This window comes from Nicotiana tabacum, chromosome 13 (assembly GCF_000715075.1).
Source record: "Nicotiana tabacum cultivar K326 chromosome 13, ASM71507v2, whole genome shotgun sequence".
NCBI lineage: Eukaryota > Viridiplantae > Streptophyta > Magnoliopsida > Solanales > Solanaceae > Nicotiana > Nicotiana tabacum.
Genome location: NC_134092.1, coordinates 41,399,506 through 41,418,899, shown reverse-complemented (window position 1 = coordinate 41,418,899; position 19,394 = coordinate 41,399,506). Strand labels below are relative to the sequence as shown.

At 33.5% G+C, this 19,394-nt stretch overlaps 1 protein-coding gene and 1 long non-coding RNA gene across 4 annotated transcripts; one reads left to right on the top strand and one right to left on the bottom strand.

Moving 5' to 3' along the window:
• Nucleotides 1-2,377: 2,377 nt before the first annotated feature.
• Nucleotides 2,378-10,732, top strand: LOC142167828 (uncharacterized). Its single transcript, XR_012697989.1, has 2 exons — nt 2,378-2,735; nt 9,874-10,732. It is a non-coding gene; the product is annotated as an uncharacterized LOC142167828 (long non-coding RNA).
• Nucleotides 10,389-18,474, bottom strand: LOC107827043 (respiratory burst oxidase homolog protein E-like). Of its 3 annotated transcripts, XR_012697988.1 has the most exons (16): nt 18,002-18,474; nt 17,215-17,907; nt 16,761-16,923; nt 16,020-16,068; nt 15,107-15,220; nt 14,044-14,466; nt 13,581-13,964; nt 13,385-13,480; nt 13,048-13,163; nt 12,799-12,969; nt 12,563-12,716; nt 12,283-12,471; nt 12,022-12,150; nt 11,694-11,772; nt 10,871-11,030; nt 10,389-10,732 (listed from the first exon to the last, which is right to left on the bottom strand). XR_012697988.1 is itself a non-coding variant. In XM_075227935.1 (15 exons), the coding sequence occupies exons 2-15, from the start codon at nt 17,831-17,833 to the stop codon at nt 10,921-10,923; spliced, it is 2,796 nt and encodes a 931-aa protein (XP_075084036.1). In that variant the 5' UTR covers nt 17,834-17,907; nt 18,002-18,473; the 3' UTR covers nt 10,767-10,920. The 3 variants fall into 3 exon arrangements, 2 of the variants coding, with proteins under 2 accessions (XP_075084036.1, XP_016509586.1); XM_075227935.1 differs by lacking the exon at nt 10,389-10,732 and having other exon boundaries at nt 10,767-11,030; nt 18,002-18,473; XM_016654100.2 differs by lacking the exons at nt 10,389-10,732; nt 18,002-18,474 and having other exon boundaries at nt 10,767-11,030; nt 17,215-17,982.
• Nucleotides 18,475-19,394: the final 920 nt, after the last annotated feature.

Below are 19,394 nucleotides of genomic sequence, written 5' to 3'. Positions count from 1 at the left end.
AATTTGTTAAATCAAATAGTGTCAATCTTTCTTTAATTTTAGTCTTAACTAATCTATTCCTTTCCCCATTTATCTCTCTTTTTCTTCTTTTTTTATAGATCCCTACCCACTTTTTTTTGGAAAAAAGCGTTAATTCTCCCTTTCTTCTTCTCTAACTTCCCAATAATAAAGGCATGTAAAAAATAGACTCAAGGCATTAAGAGTTGATCTGAATTTTAAGAATAATGAAAATTGAAAATTAAAGAAAAAATGAAAAAAAAAAATAGAAAAAAGTAATTAAGGATTTTGATCACAAAAAGACGTCCCAAAGTGTAAATGTGTTTAACTTGTTAACGAGATGAGTGAAAATTTGAGAATAGAAGTTACATATTTCAAATACCCTTGCATGTTTGGAGATATGAAGATTCAAAGGACCTTTTGCATTTTGTAATTCTTTAAAGAGAAGAAATGATAAATTGTTTATAACAACCCAAGTCAAGGCTTTATAAATACCTTCAATAGCCGCTCAACATTCCGACAAAAGTGAGCGCATAAATTCAGTAAAGCACATGTATACAAATATATTGGAATCTTAGCATCCAACCATTGAAATACAACTGTGTAAATATAGAAGGAAAATCATAAAAATACAAGGAAAAGAAAAGAATTAGAGAAGTTGCCTCAAATGTAAGGGGGGTGAAACAAAAGTGATTGGTCAGTACGATTACATGGTTAACAAAATTAATAGTGATGTTTTGATGTTCAAACAAAACTTTTAAAAGAACATACTGATGAGGCTTCCAAAAGAAGAAGCAGTGGCACATACGTATTTGAAGAAACTGAAGTAACGCTGTTTCGTTAATAGTAACTTTTATTTAGTATTAAGATATTAGGAAGAGAGAGAGACGTGCCTTTTGAAGAGTAATAAGAATAGGTGCAATTTTGGGTCATCACATGCCTTTTCAATTAATTAATGAGATAAAAATTAAAATAGGAGAAAAGTTCAAAAAAGGAGAAAAAAGATAAATATGATTTCTAGCTTTTGAGACATGCCACATCACTCTTTCATGTCCCTCTTTTATATATATATAGACTAGTGAATTGTACGTGCTTCACGCGATTATAAAAGAATATCAATCTGTGAGATGATAAGCAATTCAGTATATAAGATATCTTTTATAAATGAAGACATTTCTTTTGATATGTAATCGTCGAAGATGTTCTCTCTAATAAGTCAAGATAAGTCATTTCATTTCTAAATATTACTCATAATTTAGAGTTATAATAATTTTGAAGTAAAAGTTTAAAAAAAAGAAAAGAAAAAGAAATCAAACTCTTTAACTCAACATTTGATTCTAAAATATTACTCCCTCCGGTTCGAAATATGGATCTTTTTAGTAAAGTTAATTTGACTTATTTTCAAACAGAGTTTTTGATCAATATTGTCCATTATATTTGAGGGTAGGTCTATTTTGGTCTCTCAAATATAACCCTGAGTATATTTAGTCCCATAAGTATGCTAAAGTGGAGCACCTTTAGTCTCACTGGCACAATATATTAAAAAACTAACAGTGTTACCCAACTCTAATTCATGAAGCAAATCTTCTGCTTCAGAAGCAAAATGTTTCCTCTCCTTTTATTGGATAACGCAAATTATCACTTTAATTTCTCATTTTTAGATAATGTCTTCTAAAATTTTGACCTTGAAAATATCTCCTCATGTGCTAGTTTTCAATGAGAAAATGATACTGTATAGCCGATGTAAAACTAATAGACGAAAAAATGTATAAAATTTGTATATATATATATATATATATATATATATATATAAAAATTTCGGTTGATTTTTTCAAAAAGAAAAGTTAAAATTTAAAAAAATTAGAGTTGCCGGGATCACTTCTAAGCATATTATTAAAGCAAACGAATAACCAAGTTGTATTATCACTTTTAGTTCGTGTCAGAAATTATTTATATTTGGTTGCGAAAAAGTATTTAAAATTTGTATAATTTTTGTATATTAACATACAAAATGTGTGTGTGTGTGTGTGTATATATATATACATATAAAAATATATAAATTTTATATATTTTTTTCGGCTATTATTTTTATAACGGCTATATAATATTATTTTCTCATTGAAAACTAGTACAAAGGGAGATATTTTTAAGGTCAAAATTTTAGAAGATATTATCTAAAAATGAGAAATTAAAGTGATAATTTGTGTTATCCAATAAAAGGAGAGGAAACGGTTTGCTTCAGAGTATAAGATTTGCTTTATGAATCAGAGTTGGATAACACAGTTAATTTTTAAATGTATTGTGTCACTAATACTAAATGTACTACTCTTTAATATAATCGAGGGACTAAATGTCATCACCATTATATTTGAATCATCAAAATAGACCTATACAATATTGGTCAAAAAGTCTTTTCAAACACACCCAAACACCCTCTTAATTCTTAAACCTTAAGCAGAAAAAAAGGAAGATGTCATGAAAAGCACTCCAAAGTCCTAAAACCCTAGAAAGAGTCGAAGGGGAATACCAAATCGGTCAAGATTTAGTTGTTATTCAAACCCAATTTCTCTATTTATGGAGGGGTTGAAGGGGTTTTTTCGCAGTGCGATGTCACAGGATGGAGATAGCAACTTAAGCTCAATTTCTGCTGTTCTTGAAAAGTCAAGCTCAAAATCATCTGGGTCTCGTTCCGTTTCAGCAGCTGACCAGTCTCAGCTCTTGCTTGCTCGGCCTCCTAGGTATTTCCCCCTCAATTTCCTCTGTTTCTTGTTTGCTTATTATTATTTTTCAAATTTCTTGTGTGCCTTCAACTCGAAATATATATTATAGTTGAAATTTTTATCAATAACATCTCCTCCGTACCAATGATAATTGAGGGGTTCAGAGTAACAGAGCATGTTATTTTGGTCTCAACTGGGACGTGGATTCTTTAATTTTCTTAAGATAATTTTTTTTCTAGAAACTTCATAAAAGTACTGTTACGGAGGAGATTTTAGCTATCCTGTAACTGAATGAGTTCTAAATACGAAATATCGATTTGATTGTAAGGGGACTAGAAGCCCACTTCGTTCCAAATCACTTCGGAGAAAAATGGGTTTGCAGCTTCTTCACTATTATCATTTCTCATGATCTCTTACCAATCTGATTAATACTGTTTTAAGAAATTAAAGATTTCTTTGTGCTCTTGATAAACGAAGAAAGTAGAACTAGACTAAGGAGTAGGGCTGTATTTTGTCCCGGGCCCGGGCCTTAGTGGGCCTAACGGGCCGGGCCTCGCGGTCCCGGGCTTCGTGGTCCCGGGCTCTGGCGGTCCCGGGCCTGGCGGTCCCGGTCTTCGTGGGCCTAATGGGTGGAACCGGCCCGTGACGGGCCTAAGCCCACATGGTCCTGTGCTTAACGGGCCGGGCTCGTGGGCTTCGCGGGCCTAGCGGGTTTTTTTTTTTTTTTTTAAAGACAATTTCTTGTAGTATCATGGCTATATTAATATGTAGTATATATGTATATCTAATTATTAAAGTGCTTGACGAAAAAGAAAATAACAAAACAATAGTAAAACACTAAATTGTCATGCATAAATATCACTTCTTGATATTATATTGTATCTTATGTATATATATTCTCTTATATATTTTCTTTTAGTATATATATTGTATCTTATGTATATATTGTAGCTTATAAATATATTTTCTTGTAGTATATATATTGTATATTATGTATATATTGTAGCATAATATATTTTCTTGTAGTATATTATATTGTATCTTATGTATATATATTCTCTTATATATTTTCTTGTAGTATATATATTGTATATTATGTATATATTGTAGCATAATATATTTTCTTGTAGTATATATATTGTATCTTATGTATATATATTCTCTTATATATTTTCTTGTAGTATATATATTGTATATTATGTATATATTGTAGCTTATAAATATATTTTCTTGTAGTATATATATTGTATATTATGTATATATTGTAGCATAATATATTTGCTTGTAGTATATTATATTGTATCTTATGTATATATATTCTCTTATATATTTGCTTGTAGTATATTATATTGTATCTTATGTATATATATTCTCTTATATATTTTCTTGTAGTATATATATTGTATCTTATGTATATATTGTAGCTTATAAATATATTTTCTTGTAGTATATATATTGTATATTATGTATATATTGTAGCATAATATATTTTCTTGTAGTATATTATATTGTATCTTATGTATATATATTCTCTTATATATTTTCTTGTAGTATATATATTGTATATTATGTATATATTGTAGCATAATATATTTTCTTGTAGTATATTATATTGTATCTTATGTATATATATTCTCTTATATATTTTCTTGTAGTATATATATTGTATCTTATGTATATATTGTATCTTATAAATATATTTTCTTGTAGTATATATATTGTATATTATGTATATATTGTAGCATATAAATAATTCTAAGTATAGACAAAGAAATATTGCGAAAAGAAGCTCATGGGTAGAAGCAATAAATTTTATTACCAAAAAATGACATATCTTTCTTAGTCATCCTTCCCCCAATGGAATGAGCACAACAAGGTACTAATACCACCATTAGAAGGAAAAAAACTAAGGAAGATGTGCCAAAATACAAGTTACATATTATTCTATGTATTATCTCTAACAAATCTCATAAATCCTTCAAGGTTCGGAGGAGGTTGCGTTGGTGGTGGTGGAAAAGAAGCTTGTTCATCACCACTTCCGGGCGAAGCCGAATCCTCCGTAAGTTCCGCTATCATTTCTTCATAAGCTTCATCTATCGCCGGTTGTGCTTCTGCAATTCCAAAGTTTCTTCTTTCCGAGCGGATCCAATCTCTAAACAATACTGATTTTTCCAAGCTATCCCTCATAGACGCTCTATGATCACCTATTTGCAGTCTTGCTTGACTGAAAGCGCTCTCTGATGCAACAGTTGAAGCATGAATTGATAAAATATCCCGAGCCATCCTTGCAAGAACAGGAAAATGTTTTTCCCTTGCCTTCCACCATTCCAAAAGATCAAAAGAGCCGTCTGGATTCTCCTTTTCAAGTCCCTGAGACAAATAAACTTGAAGCTCATTTAGATGTGAAGTTTCATCATAATTTTCACCTTGAGACCCCCTGAACTCCGTCCAAGATTTAAGAGCTTTTAAGCCCGCAACTCTTTTAGAGGATTGTGAGCTAGACGAAGTAGGGGTTGGAATAGTTGGCCTAGCATGCTCTAAGGCAAGTTGATAAGCATTATAAACTGTTTGAGCGTTAATCTTAATTGAAGCTTTTGCATCTGCAAGTGTCGCAATTTCCTCATTTGAAAGATCTAAAGCCTTATAAATATTTGAATACCAAAAATGAGGACCTCCCAATTTCATTGTAGGATTTAGCATTGCAGCAAGACCATAAATAGGAGGGATAGGAAAAAAATATTTTTTAAACTTTTGTTTCATTTCATTTATAGCAAGTTCATAAATATCCCCACCCTCACTAAATTCAACAAACAAATCAGATAGTGCTGCAATATAAACTAAACAGTTTGAAATAGTAGGATAATATTGCCCAGAAAATGCATTTGTTGCAATTTGAAAATGTTCTAAAAAATCTAAAAGAATTTTAACATTAGTCCAATCTTGAGTGGTAAGCATTTCATCATCATCTTCACCACCTACCCGAGAATTAAACGTTGCATTAATTGGGTTTCTATATTCATATGCTACTACTAAACTTTCGTACATACAATTCCATCTAGTCGGGCAAGGTTTAGGAACCTTTCTTTCTCTAAGGCCATATTCATCACATTTTTTAAAATACTCTCTAAGTCTACTTCTACGGTTTGAATAAAAAGCCAATTAAGAGCCATTCTAACCTTTTCAATTTCTATGTTTAATATTCGCATACCATCACCGACAATTAAATGATAAATATGACAAATACATCTAACATGGAAAATATTAGTAAATGCAGGATTTAGTGTTGTTGTAAGCATGCCTATAGCACTGGTGTTACTAGAAGCATTATCCATTGAAATTGCCATTATTTTATCGCTAAAGCAAAAATATCTACAAATATCTGCAACAGTGTTAGCTATAAATTTACCTGTGTGACGCGAATTAATTATTCTATATGCAATTATGCGTTTTTGCATTATCCATTCTTCATCTATCCAATGACTTGTAACAGTTAGGTAATCACAATCATTACCACTTCTACCAATATCAGTAGTAATAGAAATCCGATTAGGTATATGAGTAAATAAATAACGCAAATATTGTTCATATTCATGTTTGAATTTATAAATATCACTCTTAACTGTTGCGCGAGGCCAACCTTTATAAGTAGGATTAAACACTCTTCTAATATAATGAACCCAATTAGGATTAGAAGCAAAAGTATAAGGTAAGCACATAACAGTAATCATCTTTGCTAATTCTTCACGATCTCTATTTGGATCGTAATATAAAATACCTCCAGTGACAGTGTTAATTCCTGGTTGAACTAGATTTGAACCTGTACTAGGGTTAATCGCAGAATCTACACTTGTCCCCTCTAGATGCGCTTTCATTTGAAAAAATCTAGCCTTATCTCTAGGGTGTGTTTTTATGTGCCTAGTCAAACTACCTGTGCCGCTACGGTCTCCTACATATTTATGCGACATTAATTTCCCACAAGTTTTACACTTAGCCTTATTTTTTCTCTTACTTGAGTAAAAAAATTCCAAACTAATGATGTTTCTAAGCGTTTAGCAGGTTCTCTATTAAAAGTAGGAGTTTCTACAGGTGGGTCGACCGGTGCATCACTTGGGTTATTAAGAGGACTAGTAGGTGTATCATCTAAATCCGGTGCTTGAGTTTCATCATCATCCTCATTTTCCTCATTATTTTCTAAGATGGTTTCATTAGGATAAAGAGCATTCATAATTTCATCATCTAATCTATCACCTGGTGCAACATTATGATAAAATTCACTATCGGTAAATTGAAAACAAGGGTGATCACTATCAAGAATTACGGAAGGAGGAGGACGTCTAGGTTGGCGACTACTTTCAACTTGCTTATCTTTTCTAGGTCGGGGAGCCGGGGAAGGGTAGTTGGTTGGCCACTACTTTCACCGGTTTTATCTTTTCCTTTACCAAACATTTTTTTCAAAGTAAATGCCATATTAATTATAATTATGCAAACTAAACCACACAAAAATATATTATAAAAACGTAAGAGTTGAAACGAGTTTACCGGATTGCCGAACAACTTCTTGAAAATTGAAAATCGTTGAACACTTGAAAACTTCAATTCAACAACTTCACAATTTTTCACGAAATTTCAACAATAAATTAAGTAATTGTAGTAGAGAGATTGAGAGAGATTGAGAGATATTGAGAGATATTGATGAATTGGTGAATAAAAATGAAAGAATGAGGGGGTATTTATAGTTGAGAAATGGGGAAAAGTGTAATTATATAAAGTTTGGGGTTAAAATAAAGTTTGGGGGCCAAATGGCCATTTTTTTAACTTAAAAAACGGTCATATTTTCAGCCCAAACGGCTAGATTTTAAATATGGCCGTTTGATTTTTTTTTTTTTTTTTTTTTTTTTAAAATAGCCGTTGGGCCCGCCAGGCCCGCCAGGACCGGCCCAGGCCCGCCTGCCGGTCCCGGGCCAAACGGTCCCGGGCTCGTGGGCTCAACCATGGAGACCAGCCCGTGACGGGCTCAGAGGCCCACCAAGACCGGCCCACCCAGGACCGGCCCACCAGGCCCACCAGGCCCGTTAGGACCGCGGGCCCGGTCCGGTCCGGTTCAGGCCCGGCCCACCGAGCAGCATTACTAAGGAGTTACCGTATATTCAGGAACCAAAATAGCAATTCTCTGTGCAGGGCGGCTCAAGCGCATGCGGGGCCCAAGGCCAAAGTTTAATATGGGGCCTAAGTATTTATAAGAACGTTATAATATATATTTTTATTTAAAATCTATTCTTCTAGCTTTTTGAGATGCAAAGTTGTTAATAATTTTTTTATAATCGATTTTTTCTAATAATTCCTTTTCAATTGATAATATAGCCAAGCCATTTAATATTTCTTGAGACATTGTTGATTTTAGGTAAGATTTTATTAATTTTAATTTTGAAAAACTTCTTTCTGCTGAAGCAACTGTTATAGGAACTGTTAACATTATGCTATAAGCAATACAAGCATTTGGAAAAGAATTAAGTCTTTTTATTTGATTGAGTATATCGATTAAAGTATTATCTTCTACTTGTACTATTTCTCTTAACACTTTTAATTCGGAAAATAAGTCTAAACCATTAATATCAGAGTGACTGTTATGTTTTAAGGAACATTCAAGGTTAAGACAATATTTTTTCCAATTCTCGTCATCTAATGATCTCAATTTTTTACCACTAAATAGGAAACCAAAGATATTTTCATATACATCAAACTGTTCAAATCTATTTTGAAGTGAAAAAATGGCTTGATCTACTATGTATAAGAAGTAATCAACTCTAAAAGATTCTTCAAGAGACTTTGTGATTTCATTATCAGCATTCTCATCAAATTGTTTCTTTCTATGTATTACACGTTTATTACGAAATTCAGGTTCTATATTCATCTCAAATGAAATTTCCTTAGCTGAAATCATAGCATTTGTAAATCCTTCTTCTCTATATTTTTTAGAAAAAGAAATTAGACCTCTTAGTTGATCTATGGCCACATCAATATGCATATCTTTTGATTGTAAACTTTTGCTAACTAAATTAACAGCAAATAATACATCATACCAAATAGTCATGCCCAATAAAAACTCAAAATTTTCAAGCTCATATGTTGCTAAACAACTTGCTTCACTTTTTGTTTTTGGATCCTTACTAACTTCTACTAATTTTATAAAAACATCTCTTATTTGTGGAGACTGAAATCTTATTGCTTTAATACTTTCAATACGACTTTCCCAACGTGTTTCTACTATTTTTAAGTAAGTCAAATCTTTATTTTATTAATATATCTAAAAGGTTTTCTTTCCTTTTATATGAAAAGTACAAAAGTACTATATATATATATATATATATATATATATATATATATATATATATATATATTAAAACCTATAAACCTATAAAATATATATTATTCCTAAAAATGAGGCCCCCCAAAAATTGGGGGCCTAAGGCACTTGCCTTACCCCATACACTGTTAGAGCCGGCCCTGTCTCTGTGTAGGGTATGGGACTAAAAGAAATCTTTTTCTTCCAATTTGTGACTTGTGATTGATGTCTACTAACACGAAGAAATTGGCTAGCATCGCATATTCTTTCTCACTCAAAGAAATTGTTGAACAAGGTATCTGTATTTTAAATCCCATAGATACACGATATGTGTAGAGGCAATAAAAATGTCATGTCTTTGTGTGGCATAACAATTATCAGATCCAATCTGAAATGGGCGCAAATAGAGAAAGGTATAAATTCATATTGCTATCCCCAACTAGTTTAGGATTGAGGTAGTTAATTGATATGATTGATTATATCTGTGAACCCAGAGAGATAATGAGTACCTGAACTCTATACTTCCAAGATGGGAAGTCCATATTCAAGTTTGCTATTAATATCATACACCTTATCCTTGATCATTTTTGTATTTCAGCTAACCAAACTTTGCAACTCTTTTATTTGCAATATCAAAAGGTCTGTTTCCATCTAAGTGATCTTCCCTTACTAAATCCAAGCCTCCACCATGTGACCAATGCATTAATCATGTACATGTGATCAATTTATTTAATGTCTTGTTGGAAAAGATGTAGATAGTAATGAAAATGCTGTGATTTTCACATGGAAAGTTCTGTCCATCTTTTTCTGCAGACAAGTGGTATCATTGTGGACTTGCTCAAAACTCTGTGCCATTTGTTTTATTGCTGGAGTATTTGTTGGCTATACACTGAAGCGTAGGGTGCGGCGATGGGCTTCCAAATTTCTCAGGAGATTGAAGGATGAATAACTTTCTGAGATGTAGAGTTTATGATTTTTCTTTTTTGGTAGGTAGGTTGTGATTCTATTATCAATTATGCATGACAAATGTCCAAGTGTGATGATACTAATTTTCTCTGTGTTGTAGAGAAATTTTGTTTGAATGTATCATGGAATATTTGATATAAGAAGAGTACATTGACTTTCTAAGATAATACAAATTACTTGAGTTCTTCATGGAAGTTCAGAAAGTTATGATGCTTTATTCGATCTCTTAAAAAAAAAATCCTTTTGCTTTTCTGATTGACTGCTCTGTTCTATTAGTAATTTTTTGATAAGGGTCTTCCATGTGTAATTTCTGATATGTCATTGGACTTCTCTTTTGACAGAATGAAAAAGAGAAACAAAAATAGATAGAAATACATCAGCAGGCTTTACTAATGACTATACACAAGAACAAACTTACCTTTAGCAATCACAAATTTTATGTACAAATAACAAAAGAAACATCCTATTGCTGCTCAGAAACCTTGATACTATGAATGCCTTGTAACTTGGTGCCCGAACAAAGCAGATGTCACTCTTTTTATTTCCTTATTATTGCTCTTGCCCCTCTTTCTGTAACAGTCTTTGGCTGTCCTAACAATTGCAACTTATTGATCTTTGCAAATGCTCTGAGAATTTGATACACCATTCTTGACATGCAGCACATGAGATGTGCATGATGGTACAATAATATGGCTCTTGTGTATTTCTGTAAAATGATTACTTTAATGAAATTTATAGTCTTCTAGTGAAAGAACTCTCTTTCAGCATAGTATCTTGTTTGATACTTTGCATTTGCATTTCTCCGAATCGATGTATACATGTAAATGTATCACAAAATACTTACAAAATTAAAAGGGAAAAAACCTCTTGGCTTATAAGTGAAAATTTCTAATATCAGAAGTTCTCCTTGTGGAACTCGAAACGCGTGGATGTCTTGTAAGTTAATTCTTGTGATAGCTTCTTCAACTCCTTTGCCAAGACAGGCATCCCGCAGTAGAAGACTCCTGCAAATCTTTTTGTTAGTGAATTTACTTTGATTATTTTTAATCTCCAGTTTCATTTTGCAGTTTTTCTTTTTAATTTTTACTTGTTCTTTTGTTTTTTTGGCTGTGGTTCTATTTCTGTTCACTTTTCATTTTGAATATTCAATGTTAACTGGGAAGTGCCTGGTTGGATGTTCCACCTTTTAAATGCTTTAAGAAGCTAAATACTTTCTGCTATTAGTTGATTTAACTGTTTGAATACTTCATGAAGTAAAAAAGTTACTATCCATGACTTCTATAACAGCTGACCTATGCCTCTCTAAAGAAACTTAAGATACAAGTCCCCGTTGAATATTGTTGGATGCTATTAAACCGCTTGATGATGTGCTATCATTGTAGAGTTCTGTCCACTATCATCGTCTAATCAACGACCATGTTATTCTTTGGATATAGCAAATATTGCTGCATTTTTAGATTCTTCGCCATGCTTGTATATAATTTTTATATTAATTATTATTTGTCTCTACGATGTAATGCTATTCATTGGAACAAGGTTGTTTCGTTTTTGTGGGTTGTGACCATTAGCTCTAGAAGGGATCAAGCAAAATCAGGTAGGAGGCATCATTTGTTGGAACTGCCCATGCTTAATAACTTATCATTGTTGAGATTGTAGAAATTCTTTACCTACTGTCGAATAGGGATGTTTCAAAGCTATTCTCTTGAATACTTCCATCCATTTGGGCCTTGCAAAATGTGTCCTCACCTGCAATATAATTTGTTTTGGTGTCAGTACTGTTGTATTGCAATCTTACTATTTTCTGTTCTATTGTTGAAGACCTTTCATAAAGGTTTGGCAGCTATATAGTAGTAAAACCTTTTCCTTTTTGGCTGGAATTAAGTCATTGAGCTAAGCCAAACACCTTTTTATTTCCTTTTTCATTTACTTGTCAATTTGTTTTTTCTTTTACATTTCTCTTTGAGAAGCTGTGGAGAGGGTAGTGATGGATCATACCCTCGTGCCAGACAGGATGTCAACGCCATGTTTTGCGTGATTAAGTGCCTGGATCATGGTGATGAGAGTTGATCTGGCATCACCCTCTTCATAAACACTCGTTAGATAATTGTGCATCTCTATCCGACCCTGTTCCATTACCAGAATACAGGAGATAACTGAGTCAATTAACAAAAATAGACCAACATAGAATTCCAATTAGGAGGAGCGAAGAGGGGTGGGCAGTTTAAGGACATCTATCAAGAAGTATGTGTCTACTACTTTGTGATCCATCTCTGAAACTTCATTCATCACTCCTTTGAACCACTCAAAGGATCCAGGTTCTCTGGTAACCCAGTAAAAATGTGCACTTCTTATTCTTTGTGATTTCTTTTTTACACTTGATGTTGTGCTTGAAGAGACAAAACTTGTCCAGCTATCATCTGATGCGCTAGTCTCAGTATTCAAATCCTGAAACAGCATCATGAAAGAAAGATATTTAGTTGGAGCCTAGATTTCAACATTATTGCTTTGAATTTAATGATGAAGTAAGATTTACTACGTTTTCATGTGGTCTTGTATTGTTCAATAGATCCTTTAGGATACTTATAAAAGGTGTAGCTCCAATACCAAGTCCTACAAGAAGCAAGGCATCATAATTTTGATAGTCTTGTGCTGGGGCACCATAGGGTCCATCGACTAGCATTCGAGGTAAGCTGCGTAATACATAGAATTTTTAGACCTTAGAAGGGAAATCTTGATGTAGGTTTGACAGGTCAGAAGTACAGGTAAAGTTACCCTCTTTGATCAACATTTTCATGTTCATTAAACTTTGCTCGACCAACTACACATGCTGAACTTCTATCCTCTGTGAATACCCTCTTAAGTTCTTTTGTCCAGTCACCTACAATTCGGATGTGAACACTGAGATAGTTGTCTCCTGGTGCGGATGTTATAGAAAATGGATGCCTGGAGAAAAGTTGAGATGTACGTTTAATGCCTGTTGGTGGAACAAAGTCAGCTTGAATGTGAAACAACCATACCTACCATTCAAATGAGGATATTGTTGGGCACTGCAGGAATATGTACTGGCCGCTCTTGTATTTGAAGCCTTCTGGTTTTGACATGATCAAGCTTAAGAGATCTCCTGGAAGTACAGAAACCTGTAAGGTCCGAAAATCAATTCTTCATTTGTTTCCTCCTATTTTTGTTCTTGATCTTCCTCTCTCTATATTTTTAGGTGGTTTTACAGTTAACTTTTGGGGCTAGTTGCTTGTATTTTCCCAAGAATACAAGAGTAGTTAATGAATTTCATCTATTTACCCATATGTATCAGTATCTTGCTTTTAGTTCGCTAGAGTTGAAGGCCTCATTAGTAACTTACCTTCAAGATCTTAACTGCATAGTCTTCTGAACGCCATATTCTCAAACTCCTCTCTGCAATGTAGAGGATTAAGGGAATGGAGATATACATCCATGTCTGCAATAGTTATCAGCGACACATTGTTGGCATATAATCAATGGAAAAATGTAAATAAATTTAATGTTCGATTTGTACTAATTCTATTCATAATCCGTACCGTTTTCTGATACCATTTGTGGACAAAGAACAGGAATGTTCCATGTAGTATTAGCAATACGTAGACCAATGCCAGAAGGTGGTGAGAATACCAAAATGCGTTGAAGCCCGTTAATCGGTTCAGGGGGGGTGGTAGCTTCAGTATGCTCCTCCTGAAGCGTCGTGTTGCCAGTGTGAAGGCTATAGTCATCAACGTTACCATAGAAATACCAGTTATGCCTTCAACACCAATCAAAAGGCTTCTGTAAGTTGGCTTTAACTTGTCAAAATCAGAAGCTACGAGTGCAAATTTTTCTGGCGATGAGTTAACCAGATGGGGAAAATCACACGCTAAATGGTTGGCTGCATGAAGTATTATGCCAACAGCTATGGCATGTGCAATAATCTGCTAAGTTGATGACACAGTTAAGAAGAATATGATACTACTGACAAATTCAGAAGAAACTCAGGTATGCTGTGTTTACCTTGTGAAAATTGATGTTGTCATCAAATGGAATAAGTATCCTGGCTCTTGTTGACCGTAACCTAGTTAATATGTTTCGACAAACTGGTAAAAGGATTAGTGCCATGTTAAACTTGAGAGTCTCGGCAGCTCCTTTAGCTGTTGCCAAGCAGTAACCCATAACTTGAAATGCTGCCATTTGCCTATACTGCAAGAATTTCCAAGTGAATAGTGCAGTCATCACCGACAACCATAGCAGCAGAATCCAGCCCCTCTGCCAGTTATCTAAGACAAGGCATTTGAGGGCACAACTTGCTTTCTTTACTATGATGTTGGTCTTGCTGATTCCTAGGTTCTGACTCCATTCAAGGGTTGTTGTGCTTAAAGGTCTGCTGTAGCTCATGTAGTTGTCCCTTTGTAGAAGAAGTGTTTCCAACTGCCATAACTGAATGAAAAGGCACATAAAGAGATCTTTATCACTTGCAGTTCTAACCAAACAAGTGTTGGTACATGAATCAGATAGACACATTTGTGTTGTGCTGATGCTTAATTATATGTTGTAATGCCTAGATAAAATGATGACTTGATAGTTCATAGTGGAAGTATTCTGATGTTGTTTGAGCTTGAAGCTGCATTATACTTGGGCTGTTTCGTAGTGATATGTTCAAGCAATGATTAGAGAAGAAAAGGAGAAAGTGTTAATTCCTTTCTGTTCTTTCTTTGGTATGAAGTTGGGAGAAACTAGAAGATAATTTTCTCTTATTTGGAGGCAAATCCAAGGGGATGCTTGGATTTCCTATGATTTAGAGCTAGAAGCTTCGAGATGAGGTCTCTGTTTCGTTATTATTGGTAGTAAATACAGTTGTCTTTGTCTCAAACTATATATAGTTGAAAGTATTTGGAATGTACATACACAGGACCCGCCCTCCTTGTCCCAAATAAATATGAAGAAATTGTGTTTGCAGTAGCACTTTGCAAAATGACTTAAAATCCTAAATATGCCTGTGCTTAAATACTCTGGGGAAATAAGGAGGGCAAATTAGTAGATACTAGGTACGAACATTTTTTTATCTCTTGTTATATACCTCAATGTAACCGAGACCTTCTGGGTCTAATTCCTCCATTATTAAAGAAGCATACTCTGCTGCACATTCCTTCAATCTGGAGAGCTTATTTACTGAAGCACTCAGCATTATCAGCTGGTGAAGGAACAAGAAGAAACAGATTAGTGAATAGTGATAATTCAAAATGTAAGAATTTGTACATGTTCAATTAGTTTAGTCCGACATGTTGCAGCGAGTTACTTATCATCTTGAGTTTTTGACTTTAACTTACTATATATAATTACTGATAATAACTTGATTGAGGAATTCTTTTCGTTACCCTTATCTATGGATGAAATTTGCGAAATTGGTTTACAAATACTACTCTCTTCGATGCACTTTAATTGATTTTTTTGTTGTTTTCACACATATTAAATAATACACCTTTTAGTATTAATTAACAACGAAATTGACCATATTAACCTTAATTTGTTCATTAAAAATATAACAAATATTCCTACACTCTTTACTCCAAGGGCAATTTTGAAAACAACAACAAAAAACCTAGTGTAATCTTACATAGTGGGGATTTGGAAGGGTAGTGTGTATGTAGATTTTATCTCTATCTTGTTGAGATAGAGATTGTTTCTACGAGGCAACTTTGAAAATAAAAAAACAAGTTAATTCGTTTTTTATATAGAAAAAAAATCAAATATGGTAAGCATTACAAAAGGGCCAAAAAAAAACAAATAAAGTGGGACCGGAGGGAATATTATGCAGTAAACCCAGAAATAGGATTTGTATTTTCCCAATAATTTAAGATGGCCCTATTCCTGATGGAAATTACACAAGTAATATATGGTCGACCAAAACGTAACCACTCTTTTTGTTTTTTCTTTTAGTAGTACACCCTTTTTTGTTTTGATTGAGAAAGTTCAACCAATGATAATCTTACCTCTTGAACTTCTTCTCTCGTGATTCTCCCATCTCCATTGCTATCAGCCCTACAAGGAAAGCACGATATTTACATCGTCATTAATGAAAGGTTGAGAGTTTAAACAGTGAACTATTAGACAACAATAAATGTTTACACGGAGAAGTGTCTACACTAAGAGTAAGAGTGAACTAATTATTGACGTGGAAATTGGGATTGTCAACTTTTTGAAATTGACCAACATAACCGTAGATAAAAGAGATTTTTACTCAATCAGGTCTTATAATATTAAATTACTTTAATTTTATTTTTAATTATTGGCGTATTCTCCAATATCACATGTAGTTTGCCTTGTGCTATTGAGGTTCTTGTTTTGCATTTTATTTGTTTTATGTTCTCTTTTCCCCCAACACACCCTCGGTCCTTCAAGGCATTTATCAGTAGAATCTGATTCAGTGTACCTTCTAGGCGTATAATATTTTCTGCTTTACCTGTTACCTCGTAGAATATAATTTGGGAAAAATGGGATTATTGACGTAGTAGATTGTCAGAATCAGATTATATATATTACGTACAGGCGAGAATTCGATGTACGCGAGAAGAAGTGAATGTACATAATTTATTTATTTCACAGAAGAGGACGATAAAGCTTTCGTGTGGCAAGCCGAATGCACGCTTACAAACAAAGTAAAAACTGGGGAATTGAAGAGGAAGACAGCGGAAACCGAAAAGTATAGAAGATGAGAATTGAGAGAGACACACATGTCAAAGAAAATCTGAAGTCGAGCGTCAAAGCTTTGGTCCGAAATTTGCAACCAAAATTCGTGAAGCTCTGCTTTATTTATTTTTGCCGTCTTTTGTCTCCGTCGTCGTCGCTCCAATGCATTAAAAATCCCCACTGCAAACTCTTTTGAATCCTCCATTCCTGCACATAAATATATATATATATATATATATATATATTTTAGAATTAATTTATTAAACTATTATAATTACAGTTGAAGATATTACTATGTACGACCCTATGTTAAAGTTATTTTTAAATATAAATTTGTTATTTTTTAAAAATAAATTAAAAATGAAAGAGGGAAGTGTCCACTGTAAGCATTGTGAATCCGGCAGTGGCATTTTGTGATTTGCATGAAAGGGCAAATCTCTCCATATATTTTAAATTCATCGGGCAAGTAGTTAGGAAGAAAAAATAAATTGAATGTACCAATGCATTCACCGAAATCTTCTCTAGAGAGCAAACCATCCTTGGCCAAAGCATCGAAGCGCGTCTCAACTTTTCCCCAAAGCTCATTAATGTCAGATTCTCTCGTGCTCTTGCTTATAAATCTCAACCCTCCAAGCGCGCATCCAGCACTCGGTTTATTCCTCTCCACCTGCAATTTCGATTTCATCTCCTCTCGTGCCGCCGATAAATTCGTCGTCATCAGCTGGTTGCCATGAAACTGATGGTGATCATCCCTTCCCGGTGATCTCAGCCACTGGAATTTCCGGCAAATTCTAGAAGCGATGGCAGATGCATACGTGCTGTTCGATGGAATTCCGCTGGGAGAATGTTCTTCTTCCCCAGCAGCAACATTGGTATTGTGCGGTGGAGTTGGTGTTACGCTACACAAAACAATGGAATTATCATCAAGTTCTAGCCTGACCTCAACTATGTCTTTGTCGTTGTTTCTCTGTAAATCGTTGAGGAAAATCGGCAACATTGCGCCACCAACATGCTCCGACGTTTCCGCCGTAGAATCCTCTGGCATGTCAAAGTTCCGGTTGTAACTGGATCGCTTTGAGCTGGTAGGAGATGACCTTAAAAATGACATCAGCTGCATTCTCGCTTCCGGTAAATAGTAGTAAGTAAAGATTTTTTTAGCTTTAGCTCCCTGCGTTCTTTTCAGTGCTTTATCTGCTAATTAAGTGCATATATTCAGTAGTCTCGAAAAATTACTAAGTTGTGGGTGGGTTTTGGGTGGGGGGGGGGGGGGGGAATTTGACATTACCATAGGGATTAGATTAAACTCTTCGTTCTGAAATGACGTGCTTGAAACAAACACATCTCAACCGATCTCTCTAACATGAATTCCACGCTTCCTGGTTTTGCTCTTTCATACACATTCGTGCCATATATATAGAGAGAGAGAATTAGAAAGAGTAGGTGGGATTTGTTTGAAAAGTTCTTTGAAGAATAGCAGCAGCCGGGTGATCACATAACAACATAGTAACTGGTAAACTATTGTGTTATATATGCTTAATACAATGGCCTCGCCAGGCAACCACGTGTCGACATATTGGTTTCATTTACAAAAATGGTAAATGAAGACTTTGTATATTTTAGGATTTTTGTTTTGTGTTTTACACTTTCACACAAGTTATGTAAGTTTTTCTTTTTTCTTTTTTCTTTTTTCTTTTTTCTTGTTTCACAAATTAACGGGCCAAAATTTGCAATCAAAAAGTGTAAGATTTGTGTCCACTGTCCACTAGTTTGTAAAACAAAAAAACCACACAACTTGCGAGACCCAAAATAAAGTTTCTGGTATCCATCTTTGTGACTTGTCAAATGAAACTAATGATAGAATTCTTCTTACGTTATAAATATATACAACTGAAAATTTATAATAGTATTCTAGGTTTTAATTCATCGACCTTTTATATTGTAAATTTTGATTCGATCTCTCTGTTAAAATATCCTTCGAATATATATATATATATATATATATATATATATATATATATATATATATATATATATATATATATATATATATTAAAGGAATAAAGTTATCATATATAATTAGCATTATGGTTAAGCCAAATGACAAGCTATTAAAAAGCCACTTGGCATTCTTAAAGTAAGTTTAGGGGGGAGATTTTCAAATAAGAAAATAGAACTTATATGGAATCCCATTTAATGAAAATCTTAATTTTTTTTAAAATTTAGTTTTGACTCTTATATGGCAATCTTCAATTCAATCTTGTAATGAATCTTTAATTGTTTCATATCCGGCTAAGTAGTTTCTTTTGTCCCGACAAATATGAAAAAAAGAAAAGTAGAAATTTATTAAGATAATTAAAAGACGCATCAATTTCCTACAAAGATGCAGTTGCCATATAGAATACTATAATTATGGCAAAAAAAAAGAGAAGACAAATCCGTCGAAACATTCATGGATATTAAAAGTTATAGGAATTACTTTAACAAAAAGGAAGACGAAATGAATAAAGCTATATAAACTGTTAAAAAAAGAAAAGAGTAAATTGCTCTTCCACACAGTAAATAGCAAAAATTTAAAATAAAATTAAAACTCAATATTCTATATTGAAAATAAAGGAGAACATAAATTTATGCTTGAAATAACGACATATGCGTTAAGCTATATGTTCAAGATTTACGTA